This window comes from Arvicanthis niloticus, chromosome 9 (genome assembly GCF_011762505.2).
Source record: "Arvicanthis niloticus isolate mArvNil1 chromosome 9, mArvNil1.pat.X, whole genome shotgun sequence".
NCBI lineage: Eukaryota > Metazoa > Chordata > Mammalia > Rodentia > Muridae > Arvicanthis > Arvicanthis niloticus.
The window spans coordinates 31,124,238-31,147,779 of NC_047666.1; the positions used below are offsets into that span (position 1 = coordinate 31,124,238).

At 50.0% G+C, this 23,542-nt stretch overlaps 1 protein-coding gene across 1 annotated transcript in view; it reads right to left on the minus strand.

The window, feature by feature from the left end:
- Positions 1-4,504: 4,504 nt before the first annotated feature.
- Positions 4,505-23,542, minus strand: part of Wnt7a (Wnt family member 7A) — a 42,979-nt gene continuing 23,941 nt past the window's right edge. Inside the window, exon 4 of the mRNA XM_034512502.2 lies at positions 4,505-6,852. Within this exon, the coding sequence (XP_034368393.1) occupies positions 6,373-6,852 (480 nt within the window). The 3' untranslated portion in view covers positions 4,505-6,372. The remainder of the gene's footprint in view (positions 6,853-23,542) is intronic.

The following is a 23,542-nucleotide window of genomic DNA, read 5'->3' on the forward strand; positions in this document are numbered from 1 at the left end:
TAAAGGTCTGCCTGGAGCTACATGGCTCTCGAGCATCAGTCTGTCCTCTCCCTTGGCTGTGAGGGCTCTCTGGCTCTCCAGCTCAGTGTCTTTGTGGGACAGTGTTGCGCATGCGCTGCAGATTCTTTCTCTGCTGTCTCAGCGCTGAGCTGGGGTGGCTAGTGAGCGCTCCTGTTGTCTTCAGTTCGTTCTTCTGGATCCATGAGCGTTGCTGTGGTAACCAGTACTGGCTGTCGGTGGTGAAGCTGTATCTGTGGTTGTATCCATAGGCACCAGCCAGCTCCAGTGTGCTGCAACCCACAAAACAAGCCATCCTCCTGTCTCCAGGCCCTCACCTCTGATGCCCTCCTGAGCCCTCCAGGCATTCATTCTTAGTCACCAAGTGCTTATTATCCTAACCATGTGCTGGGCACTGGGGACCCAGCATCAGCCTCACATGTCTCTGCTCCATAGCCTCCCGCTTTTGGCTCCTCGTGGCCTGCACTGTGTGGGCTACACTGGGTCACTGTCATCATGTCACAGCTTCTGCTTGACCAATAGAGAAAGATAGGTACAGAAAGGTTAAGCAGGTTGCTCTAGAGCACACAGTCAGTTTTGCACCCAGGAAGTTCAGCTTTGTGACCCATGCTCTCACTTCATTTACTTACTTAATTTGTTTGTTTGTTTGGAGACAAGGTCTCATGTCTCTCAGGCTGGTTTTGAACTCACAGTGTAGCCAAGGATAACCTTAAACCCCTGTTTCCACCTCCCAAGTGCTCTATGTTCCTGATGACTATTCTTTACAGCCCCTAAGATATAGGAGCTCTCATTTAATCTAGTGGTAACTGCTGTGAGGGGACAAAAAGATAGTGGATGAGAGGCATGGGGAGCCAGGACAGAGATGGCAAAGAGCTGGGGTTTGAATCAAGTTAGGAAGGAGCAGCTGGAAGGTTGGAGGAACACTGTACTTAGGGGTCTGGGCAGGGTGGAGGTAATCTTACTGAGAAGGTCGGCCATGGTGGGTGGAGCCTAGTGGGCCTTGTCAATTCCATGGTAGTCACTGATCTCTTCCTGTGTGCTTCTCTAAGTGGCCATTCAGGGGCTCTGACACCTGTGGGTTCATTGGAGACAGTTAGGCAAGCTTGTTGGAAGGTGAGTGGAAGAAAAGCTGACCTGTTAGGAGAAGCTGTGCTAAACCCACTCATGGTGAGCTGACCCCAAACATGAAAGAGTTCTGTCCTGATCAGTGTATGCCTGCGTGACCCCTGGCTGACATGGACGCATGAGGGAACCCTCCCAGCCCCTCCAAGCTCCGAACTGTCTGACACACCCAAGACTCATGAGCAACTATCTGCTGTCATGTGCCACACCATGATGTTTTGGTTAGAGTCTAGCCATACATCATGGTGGTTCCATAAAATTATAATGGGACTTAATTTTGCCTAGTATTTTTACTGTGTTTTTTTTTCTTCATTTTGTGTGTGTGTGTGTGTGTGTGTGTGTTTTCCTTTGAGACAGGTGCACACTATATAATATAGGCTAGCCCCAGATTCACTGTGTAGCCTAGGTTGGTCTTGGACCTCTGGCTCTCCTGTTCTCAGCCTCCTGAGTACAATTCCAGGATTATAGATGTGTGTCATTACCACCACATCTAGCTTGCTAATGAATGTTTTCTGATTATAGACGTGAATATTTTCCATCATGTTGCAGGTGCTTACCACCTGTTTGTTATTCATACAGTCCCTGTAGTTAGCAGTCAGTAACTTGCTGGACAGATCTGTAGTCTAGAATAGGTGTTGAGCCATTGAGTCCATGTACAGTGTACTGTACCATGTGTCCTGCATCCGTGCACTCTGTGATGTCCATATACTGATGGACTCACTTACGGATGTTGTGTCCAGGATGTGTTCCTATTGTTGAGGGCCATGTGATTGTCTTTACTGTGTTGAGACAGTGAGCCATGGGGATGATTTGTTACTCAGCAATATCTGACTAATACACTTCTCCGAGAAAGAGGAAAACCCTGGCTTTGGAGCCCAGGAGATGAATTCCAAGTCTGTGTCCACTGGTGGTTTGTCATGTGTTTTACTTTTTTCCTCTGCTTCTAGCTGGCTCTGGAGTCCCATCAGGGAGCACATTCTATGGTGGTGACCTGGGAAGAGGCAAGGGCCAGTGCTACATGTGAATGACTTTGGTCTCATCCTCCCTGAAGCATCTTGGAGAGAGTCCTCTGCAGAGCAGAAGGGCCAGATGGAGAAAGGCAGGCATGCACTCCAGGTAGAGGGAACAGTCATGTATGGGGTATGCAGGAGCATGTGAAGACCCAGTAGCTGCCATGCTGCAAACTGGTGTGGTAGTGGGGAGGCATGCAGACTGCCAGAACCTCACCCATCACAGCGCGCTTTGTAAATGGCATTGTTGTACCTGCTCTGCACAAAACCTTGTGCCGGGTGTGTGGAGAGTGAGAGGAGTTCCTATCTTTATCTACTTTGGTCATGGGTGAGCCAGGTGTGTTCTGGTTTGGCTAGAGCTTGGTGGCTTAGTGTGACACATAGAATCAAGGAGATCTGGGTGTTGACAGTGAGGTGGTCTGATGGCACGTGTAAATCACCAACTTGTGTAGAATCACCTGGCCGACAGGTATCTGTGCATGCATGTAGGGAGTTGTCTTGATTATGTACCTGATGTGAGGAAAGTCATCATAAGTGTGGCAGGACCTAGGCTGTGTATGTGGTAGGACCTAGGCTGTGTATGTGGAACAAGCATCATGAGTATTGGCAAGCATGTGACCATTGTCTCGTCTTCTGACTGAAGACTTAACATGACCAGTTGCTTCAAGCTCCTGCTGTCTTGAGTTCCTTGCCACATGGACTGTACATTGAACTGTGTGCTAAGATAAACCCTTTCTCCCAAAGTTACTGTTTCTAGGGTCGCCCATCCAAGTAGCAGGAAAAGAAACAGAGGCAGGTGGAGAGGCCAGTCAGGGGACCCATGGCGTGCCCTGGGAGGTCATGACAGTTCCTTGTTTGTGGGATGTGTTCTATTGGAGAGGAGGAGTTAACATTAACAGCCTATTTGAGCCTCAGAAGCTTGTGTGATTCTTTGTCTTCATCTCCCTCAAGCCTCAAGCAGAAGGCTGGGGCCTGGGTGCTGATGTGAGGTCACATAGGCTGCAGCCTTTGTTCTCCCTTCCTGATGTGAGATTTCTGGTCTATAAGATGCTTTCACCTGTCAAGTGGGGGAAAGACTTCCTGGAAGCTCAGGTTACAGTACAGATCTCCTTGTAAGTGTGTAGCGGAGACTCTATCCCCCCAGGGGAGAAGCTTTGCTCAGGACCCTCCTGACCGAGATCCTGTTGAGAGGTTTCCTGCTCCTCTCTTGGCTTTAGTTTCCCCATGCCAAGTCCAAGTCCGTCCACAGTCTTATCTTGCTTCACACTGAACATCGTGCGTGCCAGGGTGCCTCCAAGTGGAGGTTGTATTTAGAAACCAGACGGCCAGCTTTGCTCGGCGAATCAGACCTGGGTCCAGAGCTGTGAATTTGGCCTCATAAGCCCACCTTGTCATGTGGCAGGAAGAACCTGTGTGGAACTGCCTACCTGATGTGTGCTGATATCTGGCTGATGTTTTAATGGAGTGACTTAAGATTCTAGTCTTTTAAGCATTAGTTTTTCTGGAAAACCACTGTGGGGTGCGACAGATGGGACAGGGGTGGCTTTGCCAGCACAGAGCCAAAAGTGTGAATCTGGGCTAGAAGACTCCTTTTGCCCCAGGGCCCTGAGTGGACATCCTGATTATGACTGACAGTAGCATGTTCTAGCCTTCGTGGGCTGTCTTACCACTCCGAATGCCACGTGGGAGGATCCTCCAGTAGTCTAAGAGGAGGGTGTTAGTTTCCCTGATGGAGAAACTGAGGCTCAGAGCACAGTCATGCTGGGCGTTCAAAGAGAGGACAGGCCCCAAGGCTGGATGTCTGCAGTGCATTATGGGATCAGCTGACAGGCTAGCAGCCAAGTCCTGTGTTGTTCTGACAGGGCTGCTGAAGCAGGGCATCATCTGAGTTGTGATTATGTTGCTATTATTAATTAAATAGTCACCTGGTGAGGCTAGTTGGAGCTCCCTCATGTTCAGGTACAAGTGAGGCCAGAAACAGAGAGACTGACATCTGGGAAAGCCCATGCTCGGTGGAGATCCTACAGATATGCGGCAAGAGGACGTGACATGGAAATTTGAGAAATGCTGGAGTTTTCTCCTTACCAAATACATACCTATCCATTCACACATTTATCTAGGCACCCATCCTTCTGTCTATCCCCTACACATCTACAGACACATCTACTCACCCACTTGCCAAAGCTCACATATCATCTGTCATCTGTCTGCCCATCATGTGCCCACCCTCACCCCATCCATCTATCCATCCATGCTTCCTTCTATTTATCCACACATCCGTTCATCCACTCCATCTTTCCAGTTCCATGCCCATACATCCAAACACCTACATAAAAGGAGAAATTAAAAACATATTCAAGGGAAGAAATCAGCCAAACAGCCATGTTTATTTGTCGTAATGTAACCCAAGTAGGGAACTGAACATGACCTAGGCACTGAGGGGCTCCAAGCACACAGGCCACGAGGCTCAGGGCTGTGGTCTCACAGGCATCTGAGTTTCACCAGCAGCCGTGGACACAGAGTTCAGAGTTGCAGTCTCTTTGTGGCTCAACACAATCAAATTAGTTCCCTGCTGTCTACCTTGCACCCCACCTACAAATGCAGATGCCTGGAAATACCCCCTGGGACCACAAATGCTCAGGCATATAGCTCCATACACATGATCTGATCCCAGGCACAGAGATATACATGCAAGCACATGCACATGTGAGCACTCTGGAGGTGCCTCAAAGTGCTGGCACAGGAGTGTGTGCATGTGCTTACATGCACACAGGTGGAAATGCATGTGGACACACATAAAAATATCCCCAGCCTTCTGGAGGGGTTTCCTGGTTGAGAGAGGTACAGGTGCAGCTGGGTCTCTGCTGCAGAGGGACCATGCCCATCGCTTTCACTGAGGTTGGCCAACAATCCTTGGCTTCTTCCTCCTTCCTTCTCCTTTCTGACCCCTTCTCTTAGGACTACACCTCACCTGTAGGCAGTGCCTGAGCTGTCCTGATGGGATGTCAGCATCCCTGGGCTGGCCTCTGCCTGATGATGAATGCCAGGTCCCATACTTCTCAAAGTATGTAAGACGCTGACTGATCCACCACTGTAGCTCATCCTGAGGTCACCTCCCAAGATAACCATCCAGTGACCCCATTCCAAGACCTGAGCTTAGCAGGCTAAAGCCGGGGGATGATTCCCTCTCATTCAACACAGACAATATCCCAGCCCAGGCATCTAGTAACTGCTGTGGCCCCCTTGGCAAATGGAACTCCAGACCCCAGCTATGTGAGGGTCCCCGGGGGACCTGCCCACACACCTGGCCTTGTCTTCCTGCCCCTGAGTGAGTACCAGTGTTAAGAAGAGGCATGGGCCATGGGGCAACACAGGCAGACTCCATATAAATAAAATATTCATAGAAAAATAGTCTCTTAGAAAGCCTCTTATCCAGTGGTTCACTTTCCAGGATGGAAACTGTTGGGAATTTGTGATTCACGTCCCCTCACACACACACCATTCCCAATGGAACTTTTCTACCAGTGAGGTTTGAACTGTGGAGGGCAAAAGGATAGGGGCATGTCCTGGAGAAAAAACAATTCCAGATCTGGACCAGCTTAGATTCTGGATAGGTAGCAGCAAACAGCAAAAACAAAACAAAAAAAAAATACAAATGTGTATGCATATGTATCTATATGTGTATAAAGACTGTCTTCTCTTTGTACTTAACACCTAGCGCTGCAGAAGGGTACTTGTGAAATCAACTAGTAGAAACATCTGCATAAAGAATAATTATGTACAGTTGTTCTCAGCTCCCAGTCCTAGCAAGTCATCTCACCAGGACTGCAAGCAGTCCACTTTGATTGCAGAAAACGGATCCCGACGAAGTGGAAGAATTCTCTTTAATTAAATAAATTAATATTATTTCTTATCAGAATAAACTGTTAAATATTGCTATGACGAAGCCCGAAGCTCCAGAGCTCCTGCTGTAGAAAAACTTTGTTCCAGCCACGGAGGGGCTTGGGCGGTGTCTGGGGGAGGGTGGCCGAGCAGCATCCATGGGGAGTAGAATGGGCGGGCCTCTGAGAGATGCTTCCCACAGGAGTCTGAAGGAAACCCAGAATACCCCTCCCCCTCAGCAGAAAAGACAAGGACAGTGCTTCTGTGGTTCCCTGTGAGCATCCCGGCAGTGGCCTGCAGGGAGACTGTATCCTGCCTGAGATCTGACCTGTGACCTCATTCACTTGCACGTGTACATCTCTGTGCGCTCGCTGCACGTGTTACACTTGACGTAGCAACACCAGTGGAATTTGCAGTTGCACTGCCACACCCGGGCATACTGGTGCGTGTTGTAACCACGGCCGCAGCACATGAGGTCACAGCCACTAGCCTGAGGGGCTGTCTTATTGCAGGCACGGCCCTGTGTCCCCACACTGCCTGTCACTGGGTCCTCTTCACAGTAATTGGGTGACTTCTCGATGTACACCAGGTCAGTGTCCATGGGCTTACGGTAGGACAGGGGCTTTTTGATCTTCAGAAAGGTGGGCCGCTTGTTTCGACTGGCACGTACAGGCTCCACATGGACAGCCTCGTTGTACTTGTCCTTGAGCACGTAGCCAAGCTCTCTGAATTGTGGCAATGTGGTCCAGCACGTCTTAGTGGTACAGGAGCCTGACACACCATGACACTTACACTCCAGTTTCATGTTCTCCTCCAGGATCTGCAGGGAAGACAGGGAAAAGCACAGCAACCGTCACCGTGGCTCCCGGCCAAGTGCAGGCCCAGCCCTATCCTCTAGGCCCTGTGAGCCAGCTATGGCTTTCATTCTCTTCTTCAGTCCAGGCAACATGGGCCTGGGCTCTAGTTCCTCTGTCTCCAGAGCCTCGAGGCAATGCCCTCCCTTAATGAGTATACTCTGCTTACTCTCAACTCTCTTCTCTTCTGCTCTCCAGGTTTGGTGAGACCAGCCCAGCTCATTCCAAATGCATGTTCATTCTCTTTGGTCTGAGTGGATCTAAGATTGGTTTTGAACCTTGTTTACAACACAGGAGGGTTGAGCTTAGAAGATGGGCTTTCCAGATTCCTTACCAGCTTGTGGCATCTGTCAACACTGGGTGAGGACCAAAGTCCCGATTCAGCTGGGCTGGTGTAGAAGTTGGCCTAAAGTTAGCAAAGCTGTCTACGGTGTAGACATAGCAACTGTGGCTTAGACACTGGCCAGGAGCCTGTGGCAGTGAGTCCCTGAGCTGAACTAGGCTCCACAGCTCTAGAGGTATAATGGCTACCCCTACCTCATGCAATTTGCCTCTCCCTCTAGGCCTCTCCTCTTCCACTGCAGCCACTGTTGGCCTGGAGCCATGGTGACCTTGAATGGGCCCTTAATCGGGTGACATCCAGCCTAGCTCTGCTAACTCTGCATTCTGAATGAAAGTCTCAGAGATCTCGCTGTATTCAGCACAGTCACATCAGCCCTGGCCAGGACTGGTCACCTATCGGGCAGCCAGCAGCCGTTCCGAGGCACCAACAGCAGCAGAAGAATCAGATCTTTTCATCCTAGCTCCACACCTTGAGGCCAGATTCTGGTTTCTGAGCTGTCAGGATTCCTAGCCCTCTTCCGTGCTTCAGGTCAGACAAGTTGAGGCTTTGAGCCCCTGTAGTGACTGGTTTCCAGCACCTTCCGAGGGCTCATCCCCACCAGGTACTCAGAACATGCCCAAAGGGAGTTCACCAGAGAAACACCTGAACTATTCCCTATCAGGTCACACCTCTGGGTCTCAGGTTAAAGGAGAGTTGTATGGGCATGCTAGGGTCTGCTACTCACAGCAACACCTCACAAGGCCAAAGGGAAACCCAGGAGGAAATAAATACACATCTGAGTCTAGCCTCAGTAGACCGGCTTCTGGAAGATGCTGAGGAGTCACTGTCCCTGTCAGATTCCCATTGGACCCCATGGGAGGTTTTGTTCTTACTATCAAAAGTCCCAGCTCCTGCTGGACAACCTGTCTGGATTCCATCAGGCCTCCAGTCCCAGGAAGTGTGCCACCTTTTAGACACACTGATTTCATCCTATGGATTAAGAAACCCGTTTGAATAGTTCCATTCTGATACAGCTCATATGCCAGAAGAATGCTGTCTCCTCCAGGAAGCTTCCCCTGATTACCAAGGTAGGGTTCATCCACCTGTCAGTCCCCCACTTCATCTATCTCCTGGGCAGTTTTGAGTTATCCATATATTGGTGTTCTCCAGTAAGGCTCTTTGGGACACACAGAAGCTCTGCCCTAGTGGCCTGTCTCAGGGTACTTAGAGCCAGGGGAACAAGTGCCTGGCTACTCCAACAGAGGCAGTGATGCAGGTGGGTAGCACCCACTCCAAGACTTAGAGTCCACCTGTCACCTACAGAGCTCAGATCTGAATCTTACTCGACTTCCTTTTCTGGACAGTTATCAGTTGGTGACAACTGGCCTAATGTAGCAAAAGTGCTCACTTCTGTTTGCAGGGATAATGGAGGGCTGCTTGGCCCCAGGTGCATTCTTTCATTCACTTGTTAATTTTGCAAAGAACACATACTCTGTGCTGCTGTATCACCTGTGTTATGGCCAGGGGCTTGGGTGGGGGTCCTCTGGGAGGCCTGCTGACAACAGACACTGGTCTTGACTGCTCTGAGGTGCACCCTCTTCCATCTCTGCATTTAGGGTTCCAGGCCCAAGGTAACCATGGAGCTCACAGAAGCTGGTGAGCATTGTGTGCTGTAGGAGTAGCAAAGGACGCTGGGAGAAGGGTTGGGGCGGGTTACAGGGAGGCAAGAGCCTCACAGCAGCCAGGGAATAAGGAGGACTGACTAGAACAGCATTGCCTGTGTCTGCATGGATGGGATGCAGCCCCTGAAAGGAACAGGAAGGAGGCCCCATGGATGGAGGGCAGAGGCTCAGGTGACAGGGCTCGGGAGCCAGCAGGGTTGACTCTTCAAAGCAGGGAAGCATCTGTGTACACTGCTGGTGGCCAGAGCTCATTCTGGATGAAGTAGAGATTAGGCTGCAGGTGAGAATGGCAGGAGAGAAGCCTGGAGAGATACTGTCCTCAGTGCCCAGACCAGAGGTGATGTAGCTCGAATGCAGGCAGCAGCCATGGGAGAAAGGAAGCAGCAAAATTCATCGTGATCAGGAGTGAACCAGCCATGGGGACTGCTGGGTGGGGAATCTGTGCACTGAGGCAGGAGGTTGGAAGTTGGGCTTAAAGAAGAGGAGTTTGTGTGTAGAACATAGGGAGCACATTCAGTTGAGCTAGTGGCCAGGACGCAGGGGCCTCTACGGAGAAGGAGGATCTTGTGGTGCAACTGGACCCTGGCTCCCATCACCTGGCATGCCTAGTGGGGGTCATGTGGAGCCCCAGGAAGAATATCGTTCCCTCTCCAGACTATCACATTAGTAAGTACAGCCAGAAGAGAGGCCAACACTCAAGAATTTTTATATTAAAATTGGTCACAAAACCACAGAATGGGAGACTGAGAAAGACTGAGTGCTTTGATGGCCACGAACCCAGGATTTGCTAAAAAGTGCTAAAAAGCCAGTGGTCTGAGGTCATGTTGAGGGATGCCTTAATGCACCCACAGAGAGGATGGCCATCCTTTGTGATTTCTTGAACGGAAGAAGAGCAGCCAAGCCTCGTAGCGCTCACCTGTAACACTAGCGCTTGCAATGCTGGGTTAAAAGAATTGCTACCTAGCGAGGTCCTATCTGCTCAAAAGAAATGAGAATGGGGCAGGACCCACTGGAGGAGGGGTCAGCCCAGCCCAGCCTAGAGAAGCAATGTCCAGGCCCCTTGAGTGCTGCCCCACAGGCTCTGCAATATCTGGGACAGGTAAGCAGGAAGGGAAACATGACTAAAGAACAGAACTTGGACCCTAGTAGGAGGGGTCTTCCTGGGCAGCAGAATACTGCTCCTTGAGAGGCTAGCCTTCTCTACCAAACCCATCCCCGGTGGGAGGAGGCTCTTGTGAGAGTGAGCTCCTTGTCTTGGAGCAACTAACTCTTTGGGGGGTGGGGCTTCCTCCACCCAGAGGGTGGGGTTGCAGCTGAGTTCCTTCTGTGTCTCCCAGCAGTGCCCCAAACCTGTCTAAGGAAGCAAGGATTTTCCGCACTGCCGGAGGGAGAGACATCAATCTCTTTCTGACAAGTCCTCCAGGAAGTGCAGACAATGTACCAGGTGCTGCCCAGAGCCCAGAACTCCTCAGGGTGGGGTGCTCAGGTCTGGGAAGGTCTGGGGAGAAATTTGGCTCCCGAAAATTCCTTGACTCATACATAATGCCAAGCAGATACCATCAAAGTCGGACTGCTGAGCCTGCCCCAAACCCTCACAGTGGCAGTGACCTGGAGGATGGGGGGGGGGGGGAAAGGAGGGGAGGTGAGAGGAGAGAGTTTGGACATGACCTCTGGCTCCCGCTCCCACAGGGCACCCATCACCAAAGTGTGGGCCATACCCCACAGCATCCAGAGGGCCATCTCAGTCTCCGTTGTTTCCCTATGCTGAGCATCCCTGTTCTGTCCAGGAGCCCCGGCCTGGAGCCACACTGAAGCTATCTGAGCTTCTCAGCATGATCAGGACTTCCTGATTCCTGGGATGGATCACCTCTGCTGAGCCCTCCTCAGGAATGTGTCTCAGTCCAGGAATGTACCCCCCTCCGGGATCCTGGGTCTATTCGTCTCCTGCATAGATCTGGCTTACCCCGTCAGGACACTCTTTTTGGTACTCCGTTTTCTATCAAGGCTGATATGGCTGACACTGGCTCCTCAGTCACCAAAATGAAAGTCACCCCACTGGTTACTGATTCCATCTGCCAATGGCCATTTCTTCAGTTCCCCTCCAGCCGCTTCCCTTTTCCTGTTCTCACCTGGCATCACTCCTAGTTCCCACAGTGAATTCTCCAGTTCTCCCTAGTTATCTCCCCAGTTCCCACCAGTCAGTCACCTCCCCACTTCCCAGCAGTAATCCTCCCAGTTCCCACCAGTCATCCCTCCTAGTTCCCAAAGTCACCCCTGGCCCCAGTTCCCTCCAGCCACCTCTCCCAATTCCCACCAGTCATTGGTAAGGAGCACCTGGTGACTTGAGCCCATCACAGCTAACCAGAGCAAGAGAGAAACAAAAGGGAAAGTGAAGCCCACAGCTGCAGCGGTCAGACAACTTGTCAGCTTGAAAAACTGAGTCCGATGCTGACTGAGAAAGTGAGCTAAGAAGTAAGGATGTGTGCTGGTTCCTGGCAACAGTGTTTGTGCCCAGGATCTGGCTGGGCTGGGATTCAATGTCATAGGACCCTTCAGTTCCAAACAGTGAGTTCTCTGTCATTGATCCAGTTTGGGTTGTGTTAATACACTGTAAAGGACCCTGACTGCTACAGAAATCCTTCCATCTGTGCAGGAGGTGTGTGTGTGTGTGTGCGTGTGCGTGTGTGTGTGCGTGTGTGTGTAACAGTCTCTAGTTGATAGGTCTGAGAACACAGGCAACATGGCCTCAGTTACTGAGGACTGGTTTGCATATTAAAAAGGACTTGGGGCAGGTGAGATGCCAGTGGGTGAAACCCTTGCTGTAGGAGAGAAGGACAATTCTGGAATCCCAGAACCCACTGTGCATAGTCACATGTGCATCTGAGTCTGCATGCTCTTTTAGCAAGGTAGGAAGCAGAATCAGGAGACTACCCAGAAGCTAGCAGGCCACTAGCCTGGTGTATGTCACAAGGAAGAGCAAAGAGACCCTGTCTCAAAGACAGTGGAAGACCTTCTGACCTTCACACAAGCACTCCATAGCACATGTGCACCTGTACACACACTTGTATACACCAAGCACACATATATACAACACATACAGAGAGAGACACACACACCACAACCACCACCACAACCACCACACTAAACTATAAGTTCAAAGTGCATGAGGAGGTCAGGACCCTGGGGGCTGAAGGCTGAGAATCTGAGTAAGCTGACATTGCTGCTTCCTTTCCTGGTCCTCTCTGAGGCATCAGTTCTGGGCCGTTTGTACTTCAGGTGGTGGGCAGGGATCCAGGTGATTAGATTCTTTGTGATAGTATACTGTAACAAAACATCCTGAGGCAGGGACCATTTGCTTTTCTCCATCACTCCTCCTCATGCTGCTGCTCCTCCCCTCTGCTCTTTTACCCACTGCTGCTTCTGCTGCTGCTGCTCTTCCTCCTCCTGCTCCTCCTCCTCCTCTTGATCCCCATCCTTTACAGCTCCTCTCCATCTTACTCCTCCCCTTCTGTTCCCCTCCCTTCATCCTTCGGCCCATCCATCATGAGCCAAAAGCTGCCTTGCACTTAACTGCAGCTGTATTCCTTTGGGCAACTCAGATGAAAGAGGGAAACAGCTTTTTCTGTAAATACTTGGGGTATTTTCTCTTTGGTCGCATTCTTTAAGCCATACAGAGTGCACTCACTTGAAGCCAGTGTCCCTACCTGGCTCAGGTGGGTGCAGGTACAGCTGCATTCCACAGACTGGGGCCACTGCAGCACAAGGGTTACAGACCTGAACACAGAAGACATGGCCAGGAAAGGGGTTTGGATCCCAGCCAGAGAGGTTTTCTAGTGTAGACTAGAGGCCTCTAGAAACCACTGTCAATTGGGTCACAAAGGCTTGGACACCGTGACTCCCTGCTGTCCTTGAGTTATGGATTTGTCTGGAACTTGTCCTCTAACTCTGGGGTGTTACAGGAACTTGCACTTCATAAATGGCCCCAGTACTGTCTCCTCTTAGGTTCATGCTCCTTCGGTATTCCTGTATGCCTGGCACAGGTCCGCTGAGGTCAAAGAGCCAGAAGCAATGAATGCTTACAAACCCACAACAGCCCCTCCTATGAGTGACACAGCTCCACAGGCTACACACCCTTGCACTCATTACCACACAAGCAGTGCCAGGTCTCATCTGCACATATATTCACACTGTTCCTCAAAATCATGTGATCCATGTTCACATACCTTAGTACACCACACACAAGACACACTTGTGCTCTCTCTCTCTTTCTCTCTCTCTGAGAAAGGGTTCTCTGTGTAACTTTGGCTGTCCTGGAACTCACTCTGTAGACCAGGATGGCCTTGAATTCATAGGAGTCCTTCTACCTCTACCTCTGGAGTGCTGGTATTAAAAACATGCACCACCACTGCCTGGCCACCACACACACACACACACACACACACACACACACACACATTCATCTTCCCCTACATACTTGCACATATGCACACCCTTGGACATGGTGTGAGCCCAGATGACAGCACATAGGTTCCTGCATGGCCGTGGGCCTGGGCCAGGCCTCAGGTTCTCTCATTGCAAGCTGAGGCTGCTGTAATCACTTCAAAGGGCTTTCATGGACACTTGGAGCCATTTTCAAAGGGAAGTGGCTAAGCCCTGAGGACAGTAGCTGCTCACAGTACATACTCCTGCCTGTCATCTCTCCTGAGATGATAAATAGACCCGGGTGACTTTGAGACTCTCCCATGGTCCAAGCTGAGTGGAGACTATGAACTATGGCTTTGAGTGAGACAGCTGGGTGGTCCTGTCTGTGATAGAAGGATATGGAGTCAACAAGCTTATGTGCTTCCAGCCATCTCTGAGGCATCCATGAGTGGACTCCTGCCTCCTCTCCTCTTTTGTTCATTCTCCTCCATCTTTGCACCACATGATGATTTATTTCTTGGGCCAGGATTAGAGGTGGGCAGCCAGGTGTGCAGTGAGAGACTTATACTCTGGACTGGGAAGTAGTCACACATCAACAGTCACACTGGCAATAGGTAGATGCCAGCTTCTAGCAGTGGTAACTCTGAAGGAAATAGACTCCACTGTTGTAGTTATAACCAGTCTGGAGGATATTTGTAAGAGTGGAATAATCTACTTTTGGGGTTGACTCTCAGTGGCAAAGCACTTGAGCAGCATGCATGAGGTTCTAGGTTCAATCTCCAGTAATAGAACACACTTATTCTCTCTCTCATCACCTCTCTTTGTGTGATTTGTGTGTGTGTCTCTGTCTCTGTCTCTGTCTCTGTCTCTCTCTCTGTCTCTGTCTCTGTCTCTCTCTCTCTCTCTCACACACACACACATACACACATACACACACACACACACACACACACACACACACACACACACACACACACACCAATATATAAGAATGAGGTGTTAGCAGCCTTAGGCCATGGCTCACCTCACTCAGGCTATTAATAGTGCTGGGGTTAAACTCTCAAAAGCCCTTACTATCACAAAGAGATTGTGGATAGAACAATGGATTTCTCCTCAACTTTTCAATTAGGAGGTCGGGACCAAGGCAACATGCAAAAAAAGTAAGATAGTTAGTATTCCCAGCACCTACCAACCTGATGCTCTGGCAGCCCTTAGAGATCCGGGATATGGCTGGTCTATGTAGCTCTCTCTAAGGCCTGAAGTCTACCAGTTCCTCTTCCTCTTTTGGCCCTATACATATACACTTTTAGAAACAGCTCTAAGGTGGCAGTGCCGAGGCACATTGACAGCACAGAAGTCAGGCCAGAAGCTCAAGTCTACATGTGTTCTTTGCAGCAACAACCATGAAAGTTCAAGTGGAACAACTCCCAAGGGCCTCACTAGACAAATAGGTTTTGATAACTTCTTGCAAATGGAGGCATCTTGTCATATTCCACTAACACATAGTCAAGGGGCCATGAAACTGGGGGATATTCCACCAGGGCCCATCAATCCTTAGAGCTATTTTCACTAAGTAGTCAACCACAAAATAGCCACTGTGACCTAAAGACTAGTTTTATATAGGCAATGCTACCATGTGACATTCAGAGCTCCGGCAGGCACCCAGTGTGCCATCAGACCTGACCTCAAAACAAGCCATGTAGATTTCTGTCTCCTAAAGTTCCCAATGTTCTTTTGTTTTCCCCAACATCAGAGGCCTCTAAGGCAGGAGCCTATGTGCTCCAGATTCCATTCCTATCCTTAGTTTACTTCTCCTACTTAAGATCTGAACTGGAGATTTATCTCTGCATTTTGTCCATTTTGTCTGGCATTGACACTACAAACTCTCCATATAATGGGATAGTCTTCTGCCATGAAAAGGGAAGAAGTGTTGCTACTCAGACTTCTGTCACCATGGCAGAAGCCCTAAGGTTGTCGGTGCTAACTTTGACCCATGGTTCCCTACTCTTTCCATGCTTGCTTGGCCCTACTGCTTTGGGGCTGTGATGTCACAGTGCATCATGGTAGAAGTGCTAGGTGGAAAGCTGCTCACCTCCTGGCAACCAGGAAGCAATGGGCAGGGCTAGAGACTGGATAGGTAGAGGCCTCACTCTCTCCTTCAAAGACATGCTGCCAGACTCCTAGTGACCCCTCAATAAGCTGGCAACTAAGCCTTTAGCAAATGGGCATTAGGGGATGTTCCAGGTCTAAGCAGCGTGCTACATCATGGATGTGCCCTGCACACATCCTAGAATAAAGTACAAAGCCCGTCCCTGAACCACACACAGTGTGATCCCATTTGCACGTCTAGAAAGGCAAATTCACAGAAATAGAAGATACATCAGTAGTTATCAGGAAACTGGGGGAATAGGGACTAACTAGCAGGATGGTGGCTGATTTGTTGGCTTTTTGTTTTTCTGAGACAGGGTCTCATGTAGTCCAGGCTAGCCTTGAACCCATGACCCTCCTGCTTACACTTCCTCTCTACTGGGATACCAGTTAGTTTGCTTGCCTTTTGGTCTACAACTATGTGGTTACCAAAAAGTTTCTTTTGGATGTTGAAGATTTAATTTTGTTTTGATGGTGGGTGTTTGTCTCTATGAACCTGTTAGGGACCACTGACATTGGGTGATTGTGTGACACATGGATGGCTCAATAAAGCTGCCTCAAAAACCTGTGGGGCCTGCAGCTCTGAGCATAGCTGCTGATGCAATGGGTGTGCAAAGTATGGCTCTGGCCTGGTGTATGGCTGGCACCTGCTTCTCCTCCCAGGTTGGTCTTTCCAGCCCTGCAGAGTCAGTGGGTGGATTTCCAGAAGCCTGGCCCAGGCTCTCATACGTTCTGACTTGATCTCAGCTCTGGAAAGGTGTGGGAGAGCATTCAAAGCTCTTCAGGTGCTTTTAATACACGTGCAGGGGAGAGAACCCCACTCTGTCCTTCCAGGACCACTTGGGAGCTACCCTCTGCTAAGACCTATGTCAGGTGCTGGTGGCATGAGGCTGGTCAATCAAGGTCTCTCTTCTTAGGAGACTCTGCATAGTTGGGGAGAAAAACAAGCCAGTGAATCTTTCTTCCTTAGATCTGGCCCCCACAAAAGCTTTTGCATTCTGCATGCACCAGGCAAATGATGTGCCTGGGAGGCTTCCTGGAAGAAGGGACTTGTAGATTTTGAAGCAAGCAAAGAAGCAAAGCCAGGGCATCACTAGTAGCAGAAGTAACCAGGCAGAAGCCCAAAGGCTGCAAAGACCAAAGGATCAGGGAGATACAGGAGAGAAGTTGGGTATTCCTTAGCAATGGCGATGACCCATATCCCCAGGCCTTTTTGATGTGGTCACTAGAACATGTTAGCCATGTGGCTTATAATAGATTTCTATTGGATGGTACAGGTCAAGATCCTTGCTACCCAGTTGTAGTCCTAAAGCCAATGTCCCAGCCTGTTTTCCATGGCTATAACAGAATATGAGAGTAGGTAGCTTCTAAAGAAAAGCATTCTTTTTGATCCGGCTTAGCTCCAGAGGCTGAAATCCTAAATGCATGACACTCACATCTAGAAGGACCTTGTGCCATGTTACAACATGGCAGAGGGTGTCACATGGGAGGCAGAACAGTGTGAGAGCTCAGGTCTTTCCTCCTCTTCTTATAAAGCCACTGATGCCACCCTGAGGGCTGGCCTCAAGACTTTATCTATCCCTAATCAATCACAAAAAAATAGGCAAAGGCCTATTCCAAGGGCCTTGCCTCCAGATCTCACTTGGTTTGGAGACTAAGTTTCCAGCACCCAAGCTTTTGGGAGGCATATTCCAGCCACAACACTCAGCTGTAGGGGTACCTGGGGAGGTTACTGGAGATGTGGAGGATGAGGCCCTGCCCAAACCTGTCATGGAGTCAGAGGCCGTTTCCACTCATTTCTACTCCACAGGTGTTTAATGGGTGTGTGAAGTCTGCGCAACCCTGTAGGGTCCTGGGCTTTGGGTTGATGGGGCTGGGGTGGGGTGGGGTACAGCCTCAGACAGAATGGGATCCCAAGCCTGTAGATATACTTGATCTGTGGTGGCCTCCAAAGCCACCATTTGGCAGAAAGCATGCATACTCTCAGAGAGAAGATAATCAAGACACTGGACAGTTGTGCCCTATGTCACTGGATACCAGTAACTCTGGGCAGACTGGGGAATCTTATCTGGGAGGACAACTAAAAAATGGAAATATGCACTTAAAATCCCAGACTTAACCCCCACCCCACCCCATTCCACTTTCTCTTGCTCCCTGAAAACTTGGCCAACAGCACCCAGGGCCACTAAATATAGACACGGTGAGGGAATAAATCACCAAAGTGCCACATGTTGCCCAGGGCCTGTTTCACGGTTGGGCTGCAAACCATTGAGAACTGGGAGCTGTAATTAAAATGCTGCTGGCCTCCCAACTGGGAACCTTTCCAGGGGCGCAGGGAGGGGGCCTCTCTAGGCAAACCAACCCAGATTCAGTGGTCTCCACTGGCTTCTGGGACTACCAGACACAACTGCCCTTGAAACCCTTCTGGCCCAAGAGGTACTGCTCATCTCCCAGGTGTGCCTATGCCAAGCAGACCCCTCACATGTGTCCCCCAGTGCACCCTTGCTCCCAACACTCCTACCATGACCTTGTCACCCCTTTCCTCACTGTTCACTTGGTGGGGCCATGCTGGCCTCTGGGCTATTGAATGCTCTGCTTCACCTTCTACTCACACCTCACCCTCTCAGAAAGGCCTCTTCCACCTACCCCCAATAGCAGCATCTCTACCCGCCCCCTGCTTTAGTTTTCTGCCCTAGCATTCATTACTCTTTGACAATGGGTCTCTCTCCATCTGACTATTTGTTGTCTGACTTCCCCCTGGAATGCCAGCTCTATAAAGGCAAGTGCCACACCTAATCCCAGAGCCTAACACAGTACCGGACACACAAATAGGTGCTTACTGGTATTTGTTGAGTGAATGAATATGTGGCTTTGCAACCCTTTCTTTCAGCTGGTCGGGTGATCTCACTGGGAAAGTGTCCAACTTCCTAGCAATGAGCTCAGCTTTTTACTCATTCATTCAGTCAACTAACTATCCTTCCAAACAACTCTCCAACCACCCACCCACCCATGCATCCAGCCATCCATTCAAATCTTACTTGTCCATATTTCAAATATTTATATATACATGCAGCCACATACCTATAGATCTGTCTATTCATTTGCCCTCATGCTTATTCATCCATCCAACAACTTTCCCACCCATTCATTCACATTTTTATCCATCCATCCATCCATCCATCCATCCATTCATCCATCCATCCATCCACATATTCATCCACTCTTTCCAAATCTTTTTCTACCTATATAGCAAAATACTCCTATATCTCTCCATTCACCTACCTTTATATCCACCCCCTCATTATCCATCTAACCATTCTTCTATCCACCCATCCCCACCACCCACATACCTATCCATCTTCCCATCCTTCCATTCACCTGCACAACCATCTTCCCACACTCCTAGGCAGCTATGCTACCACTCAGCCATCTGTTCATTTCAACCAATCCCCAAGCAGAGACCTCCTCTTCTGGGTTCCCACAATGCCCTATGTTCCTCTTTGTCAGATTCAGTTTCTGCTGTCAGTTACTCTCTATGCATTAATTCACCTCTCCCCTATATCGTCACAGTGAGCAGCCCTCAAAGCCAGCAGCTATGCTTCGTCTCTGGAGTCCAGAGCTGACACAGTGCAGGTGTCAGCACGTGCTTACTGAATGGGGACCTTCTCCCATCTGTATCTTGACTCATTCAGTATTTCTTACTGAACTGTGAACTCCTTGATTAAGGGCACCATTTTTTTTAAAGTCATCTATTTTTATGTTCATCTCCAAAATTTATATTTACCATAAGTAGACACATGTTTAACAAATGAAGGAGTGAGCAGGTCCAGTGAGAAGTAGGTATAGTGGACACAGGTTTTGGCCATGTGATTCATGGATACAGGCTCTTGATCTATTGGCCATGTGATCTTGAGCAAATCACTGAACCTGTGCCTCCCTTTCTGTATGTATAAAAGACGATCGTGAGAGTGGTCACCTCCTGGGCTCTTAGTGCTGTGTGAGACAATATGTACAGAGAACTTAGGATAATGCCTGACATATGAGGAGAACTGTATTGGAACAAATCCTTTTCACTGGCTCAGTGGGACAAGGCATGGAGGGAACGGACTCTTGAATGTGTTGGAGAAGCTTTAAGCTCAAGCCCTCCGCAGAAGGCCTTCCACAGCAAGCGTTCTGACTTTTCCCAGTCATGTTGGGATCTCTGGCAAATTCCCAATATTATGTCAGGTGGTCAAAAGCGCTATGTGGGAAAACAAAACATGGGCGGGAACAGGAAGTGGGGAGACAGATGGGAGCAGTTTCCAGCAGGGTGGTCAGGAAAATCCTCCTTAGGTGATATTTGAGCAGAGACTTGAGGCGGTATAATGGGCTGAGTTTTGGGGGGTGCAGCAGGCTTTCCCTGCTGCAGTAGAAAAGTTGGCAAGTGCAAAGGGCCTGAGGCAGAGGAATACCCAGCATGTTTGAGAGCAGAGAGGAGAGCAGCAGAGAAGGAAGGGGATCGGCAAAGGGGGAGTGAGGGGGTGAAAACAGAGGAGGACGGAGATCATAGTGAGTCTTGTTGGCTATTTTGAATGTTTCCCCATCTACACTGAGATGGAAGAGAACCAGTGTGAAGTTGTGGACACAAGAGGAAAGATACATTTACACAGGTTACATTTGGAAAGAGTACAGCCCCAAGCCAGGGCTGCCATACTGCCCCCAGAAAGAGATGTTGTTGAACTGAAACACCTGGCAGGCAGGGGCAGAATCTGTTTGCAGAAGATTTGAACTTAGGATCTGATGGCCAGGTGAATCCTGGGTAGCTGTAGTAAGGCAGAAGTAGGGCAGTAGGTGAAGTCCCTCCTGGGGGGCATGAAAGGAAGTGTGTAGCTAGAGGCAGAGGCAAGGCTCTGTCCTAGGGTAGGATGATGCATTCTGAAGATGACGCAGGGACATGAAGCAGGAGGGGATGTTCAGTCAGCCAGAAGCCAGGAGGAAGACAGAGGCTGGATGCAGCAGCCAGGGGCCTAGACAGAAGGTCTGGGTGTAGACAGGGCTTTGTGGGCAAGTTTGCAGGTCCTGGAACATGGATGTATGTGAACAGGGGCAGCAGGAGAGGACAAGAATGGGGCTTTCTACAGAGATGCTGCTCAAATATGGCTGATTGACCTAGAGACCCATCCCAGGAAACTCAGTGTCACACAATGGCTTGGTCCCCTGTGGTTCTCCCTGTTCAGAAGTTACAAATCTCAAGAGCTTTCAGACAGCCACCCCCCACCCCCCACCCCTCGCAGATAATTTCAACATGTATGGACAGGGCTTCAAAGGTGGTGGATCTCAGAGCTAGCAAGACCTCAGGAGCGGAACATAGAGTCTAGCCAAGTGTCATAGTGCATGAGACCTTTGATCCCAGCACTTGGAGACGGAGGCAGGTGGGCCTGAGTTCCACGACAGCTAGGGCTGCAGAGTGAGACCCTGATTCATCCTCATCCCAACCAAAACCACACAGAGCCTAGAACAGGACTCTGGCTTTTATGTTATGTCTGCAACCCCTGCTGCTAAGATCCATGCAGTTTCAGGGCAGCTGCTCAGGGAGCCAGACGTTCCACAGTGTAAGACTGGCCATCTAGGACTTTCCAGGCAATGAACTTGCACTGTGGGTCTAAGAAGTCTATTATTGGTGTCTTCCCCCTTGGGGTGTGTGTGGGGACACAGAGCCTCAGAGATAGGCTGTATGTCAAGATCATACAGCCAACAAGCAGCATTATCAGGGCTGGGAGGAAGCTCTTCCCACACCCAGGCTATTTTCTACTGTCAGCTCAGAACAAAGGCCCAACTGGAATTCTTGAGTTAGAGTGGGATGTGGCCAGCATCCCCACCTGCCCAGAGGAGAACAGCTCCCTGCAGCGCTGCAACCCTCTGGTGGGCACAGAGGCCCCCCAGAGCCTCAGTGGTCATACCTGTTTACAACAGGGGCCCAGTGACACTTCACATGGAGCTTTAAAGCTTGGCCAGGAAATGATGCTGTAAACAATGAAGGTCTTGCAGGAGTAAGGTGTGTGCAACTTGTAAGTCATTGTGACGGCAACATACCAACCCCACCATCTAAACACCATACATGCACACAACACAGTAGAGGGCTGAGAAACAGGTATACGGGAGATGGGCAGAATGTGGCCTGCTAAGGTAGGTGACTGGGCTACCTCAAGCTTGCCACTCAGTCATTCAATGCCTCAGTTTCCTCCTGTGGCAGGATAACAACTGGCCCTCTCTCGTGATGAGAGAGTCGCTGTGAGGTATGTGTGGATTGGGACAAGCACACATGTGGTATTCCCAGTCTTGAGAGGGACATACGGTACCATGCAGTGAGCAGCTGAGATTGGCACTGTGCACAGTTAATGCCCAGGCCATGCTGTCCTTGGAGGCTCTGGTATCAGGAGACCCCCACCCCCAGGGGGTCTGCTGTGCTCCTCCGTCTGCTGCCTGGATCTCCCCTACAACCACGAAATACGCAAGTGACATATCATCCCATGGGGAGCAGAAAAAGCTGTCCCTCTGCATGGCAGACACTCCCTGAGCTATCTCTCTTGGTTCAAGATGCAAACTACAGGCGAGTTTCCCTTGGCTAGGCAGAAAGTCTTCTTCAGTGATGTTATGATACTTGAATTTTTCTACAAAGGATGCAAGTGTCCAGGATCAGGAGAGGTGGCAGCTGGGCTCCTAGGAGCCACTTCTTCCAACCCTCCCAGACTATGCCACGCCTCTTAGCTCTCTCAAATCCTCTTCTGCTGAATGCCCCCCCTTCACTTACTTGATAACACCCTGAGTTCGAGTCCCCCTCCTGAGGACAAAGAAGACAACTGTATGTCCAGTGAGCACATTTTGACTTGGTCTCACTGTGGCGTGACAGAGCCTCCCCATGCTGCCCCTCCCCTCCCCTGGTTACTTTCCAGTAAGCTCCTGCCAGGACCAGCCACATGGGGGATTCTTTCTGGTGGAAATCACATGGCTGGTCCTGGAGGCCAGGAAGGTGGCCTGCTACCGAGGCCTTCCCAAGTTTCTCTAATAATGCTGTTCTGAATGCCCCATGACCACTAGCTATCTAGGTGACCTCCTGTACCAGGGAAGTCATATGCTAACCATGAGCCACATGCAGCCACCACACACTAGAAACCTAGGCCAAAGAACTGAATTTTCAGCATATTTAATTGCGGTCTGTTCAAATAGTCACGTGTGACTTATGGAGACCATTTAACAGCGTGACCGTAAACACTTTCAGTTCATTTGATCCTTTTGTTAATGTCACTCTATGAGACGAGCCCCCAGGTTCACAGATGGAAAGAGACTGGGAGTGACAGCCTTAAGGGTACCCTGGCCAGAAGCAGCAAGGCCAGGTCCAGATGAACGCACCCAGCACATGCTGTGAATAGGAATGAGACCAGCAATCCCAACCCTGCAGCTCGCACTAGCCCTTGGATTGTGCCAGGACATCAAGAATATGCCAGGCTGGGCTCTGGCAGAGGCTAAGTTGAAGCTCATGCTTGCCTAGGAGAATAAGAAGGACACTGCAGGTGAGGGCTCATGGCTCCCAGCCTGCCCTCTGTCCAGCACAAGCAACAGAACTCTGCTTCAAGGGAAGTGACCTCTTCTCGGCAGCAGACAATGTCCAGGAGGGCCCCATGAACAGAGCAAGACAGGACACAGTATGCAAATGACCCTCAATCTCCAGGTTATTAGAGAGTGGGGTCTTGGGGACTGAGGACCAAAGCTTCTAAGGCACTTTAGAAGGTTCCAGAACTTTTGGATAATATTGTGGAATCATTCGTGGGATGTCAGGATTGAGCAAGGACAGCCCCAGACACTGATGAGTCTGGACCCGGCTTGAATTCAGATTCCAGGGAAGCCGTGAGCTGTGCAGCCTTGGGCTCTGTTACCTCTCTTCCCCTCCATTTCCTCATGTGTAAACTAGTTAAGGCAGACCTGTGACCAGGCATGAGACTATTAGTTGTGGGGATTTAATCGGGATTGTACTTTTGGTGCTGATATTTGGCTTGCCCGTGTCCCTTAACAGAGGACCTTGTGTCCACCTGTATCAACTCCCCT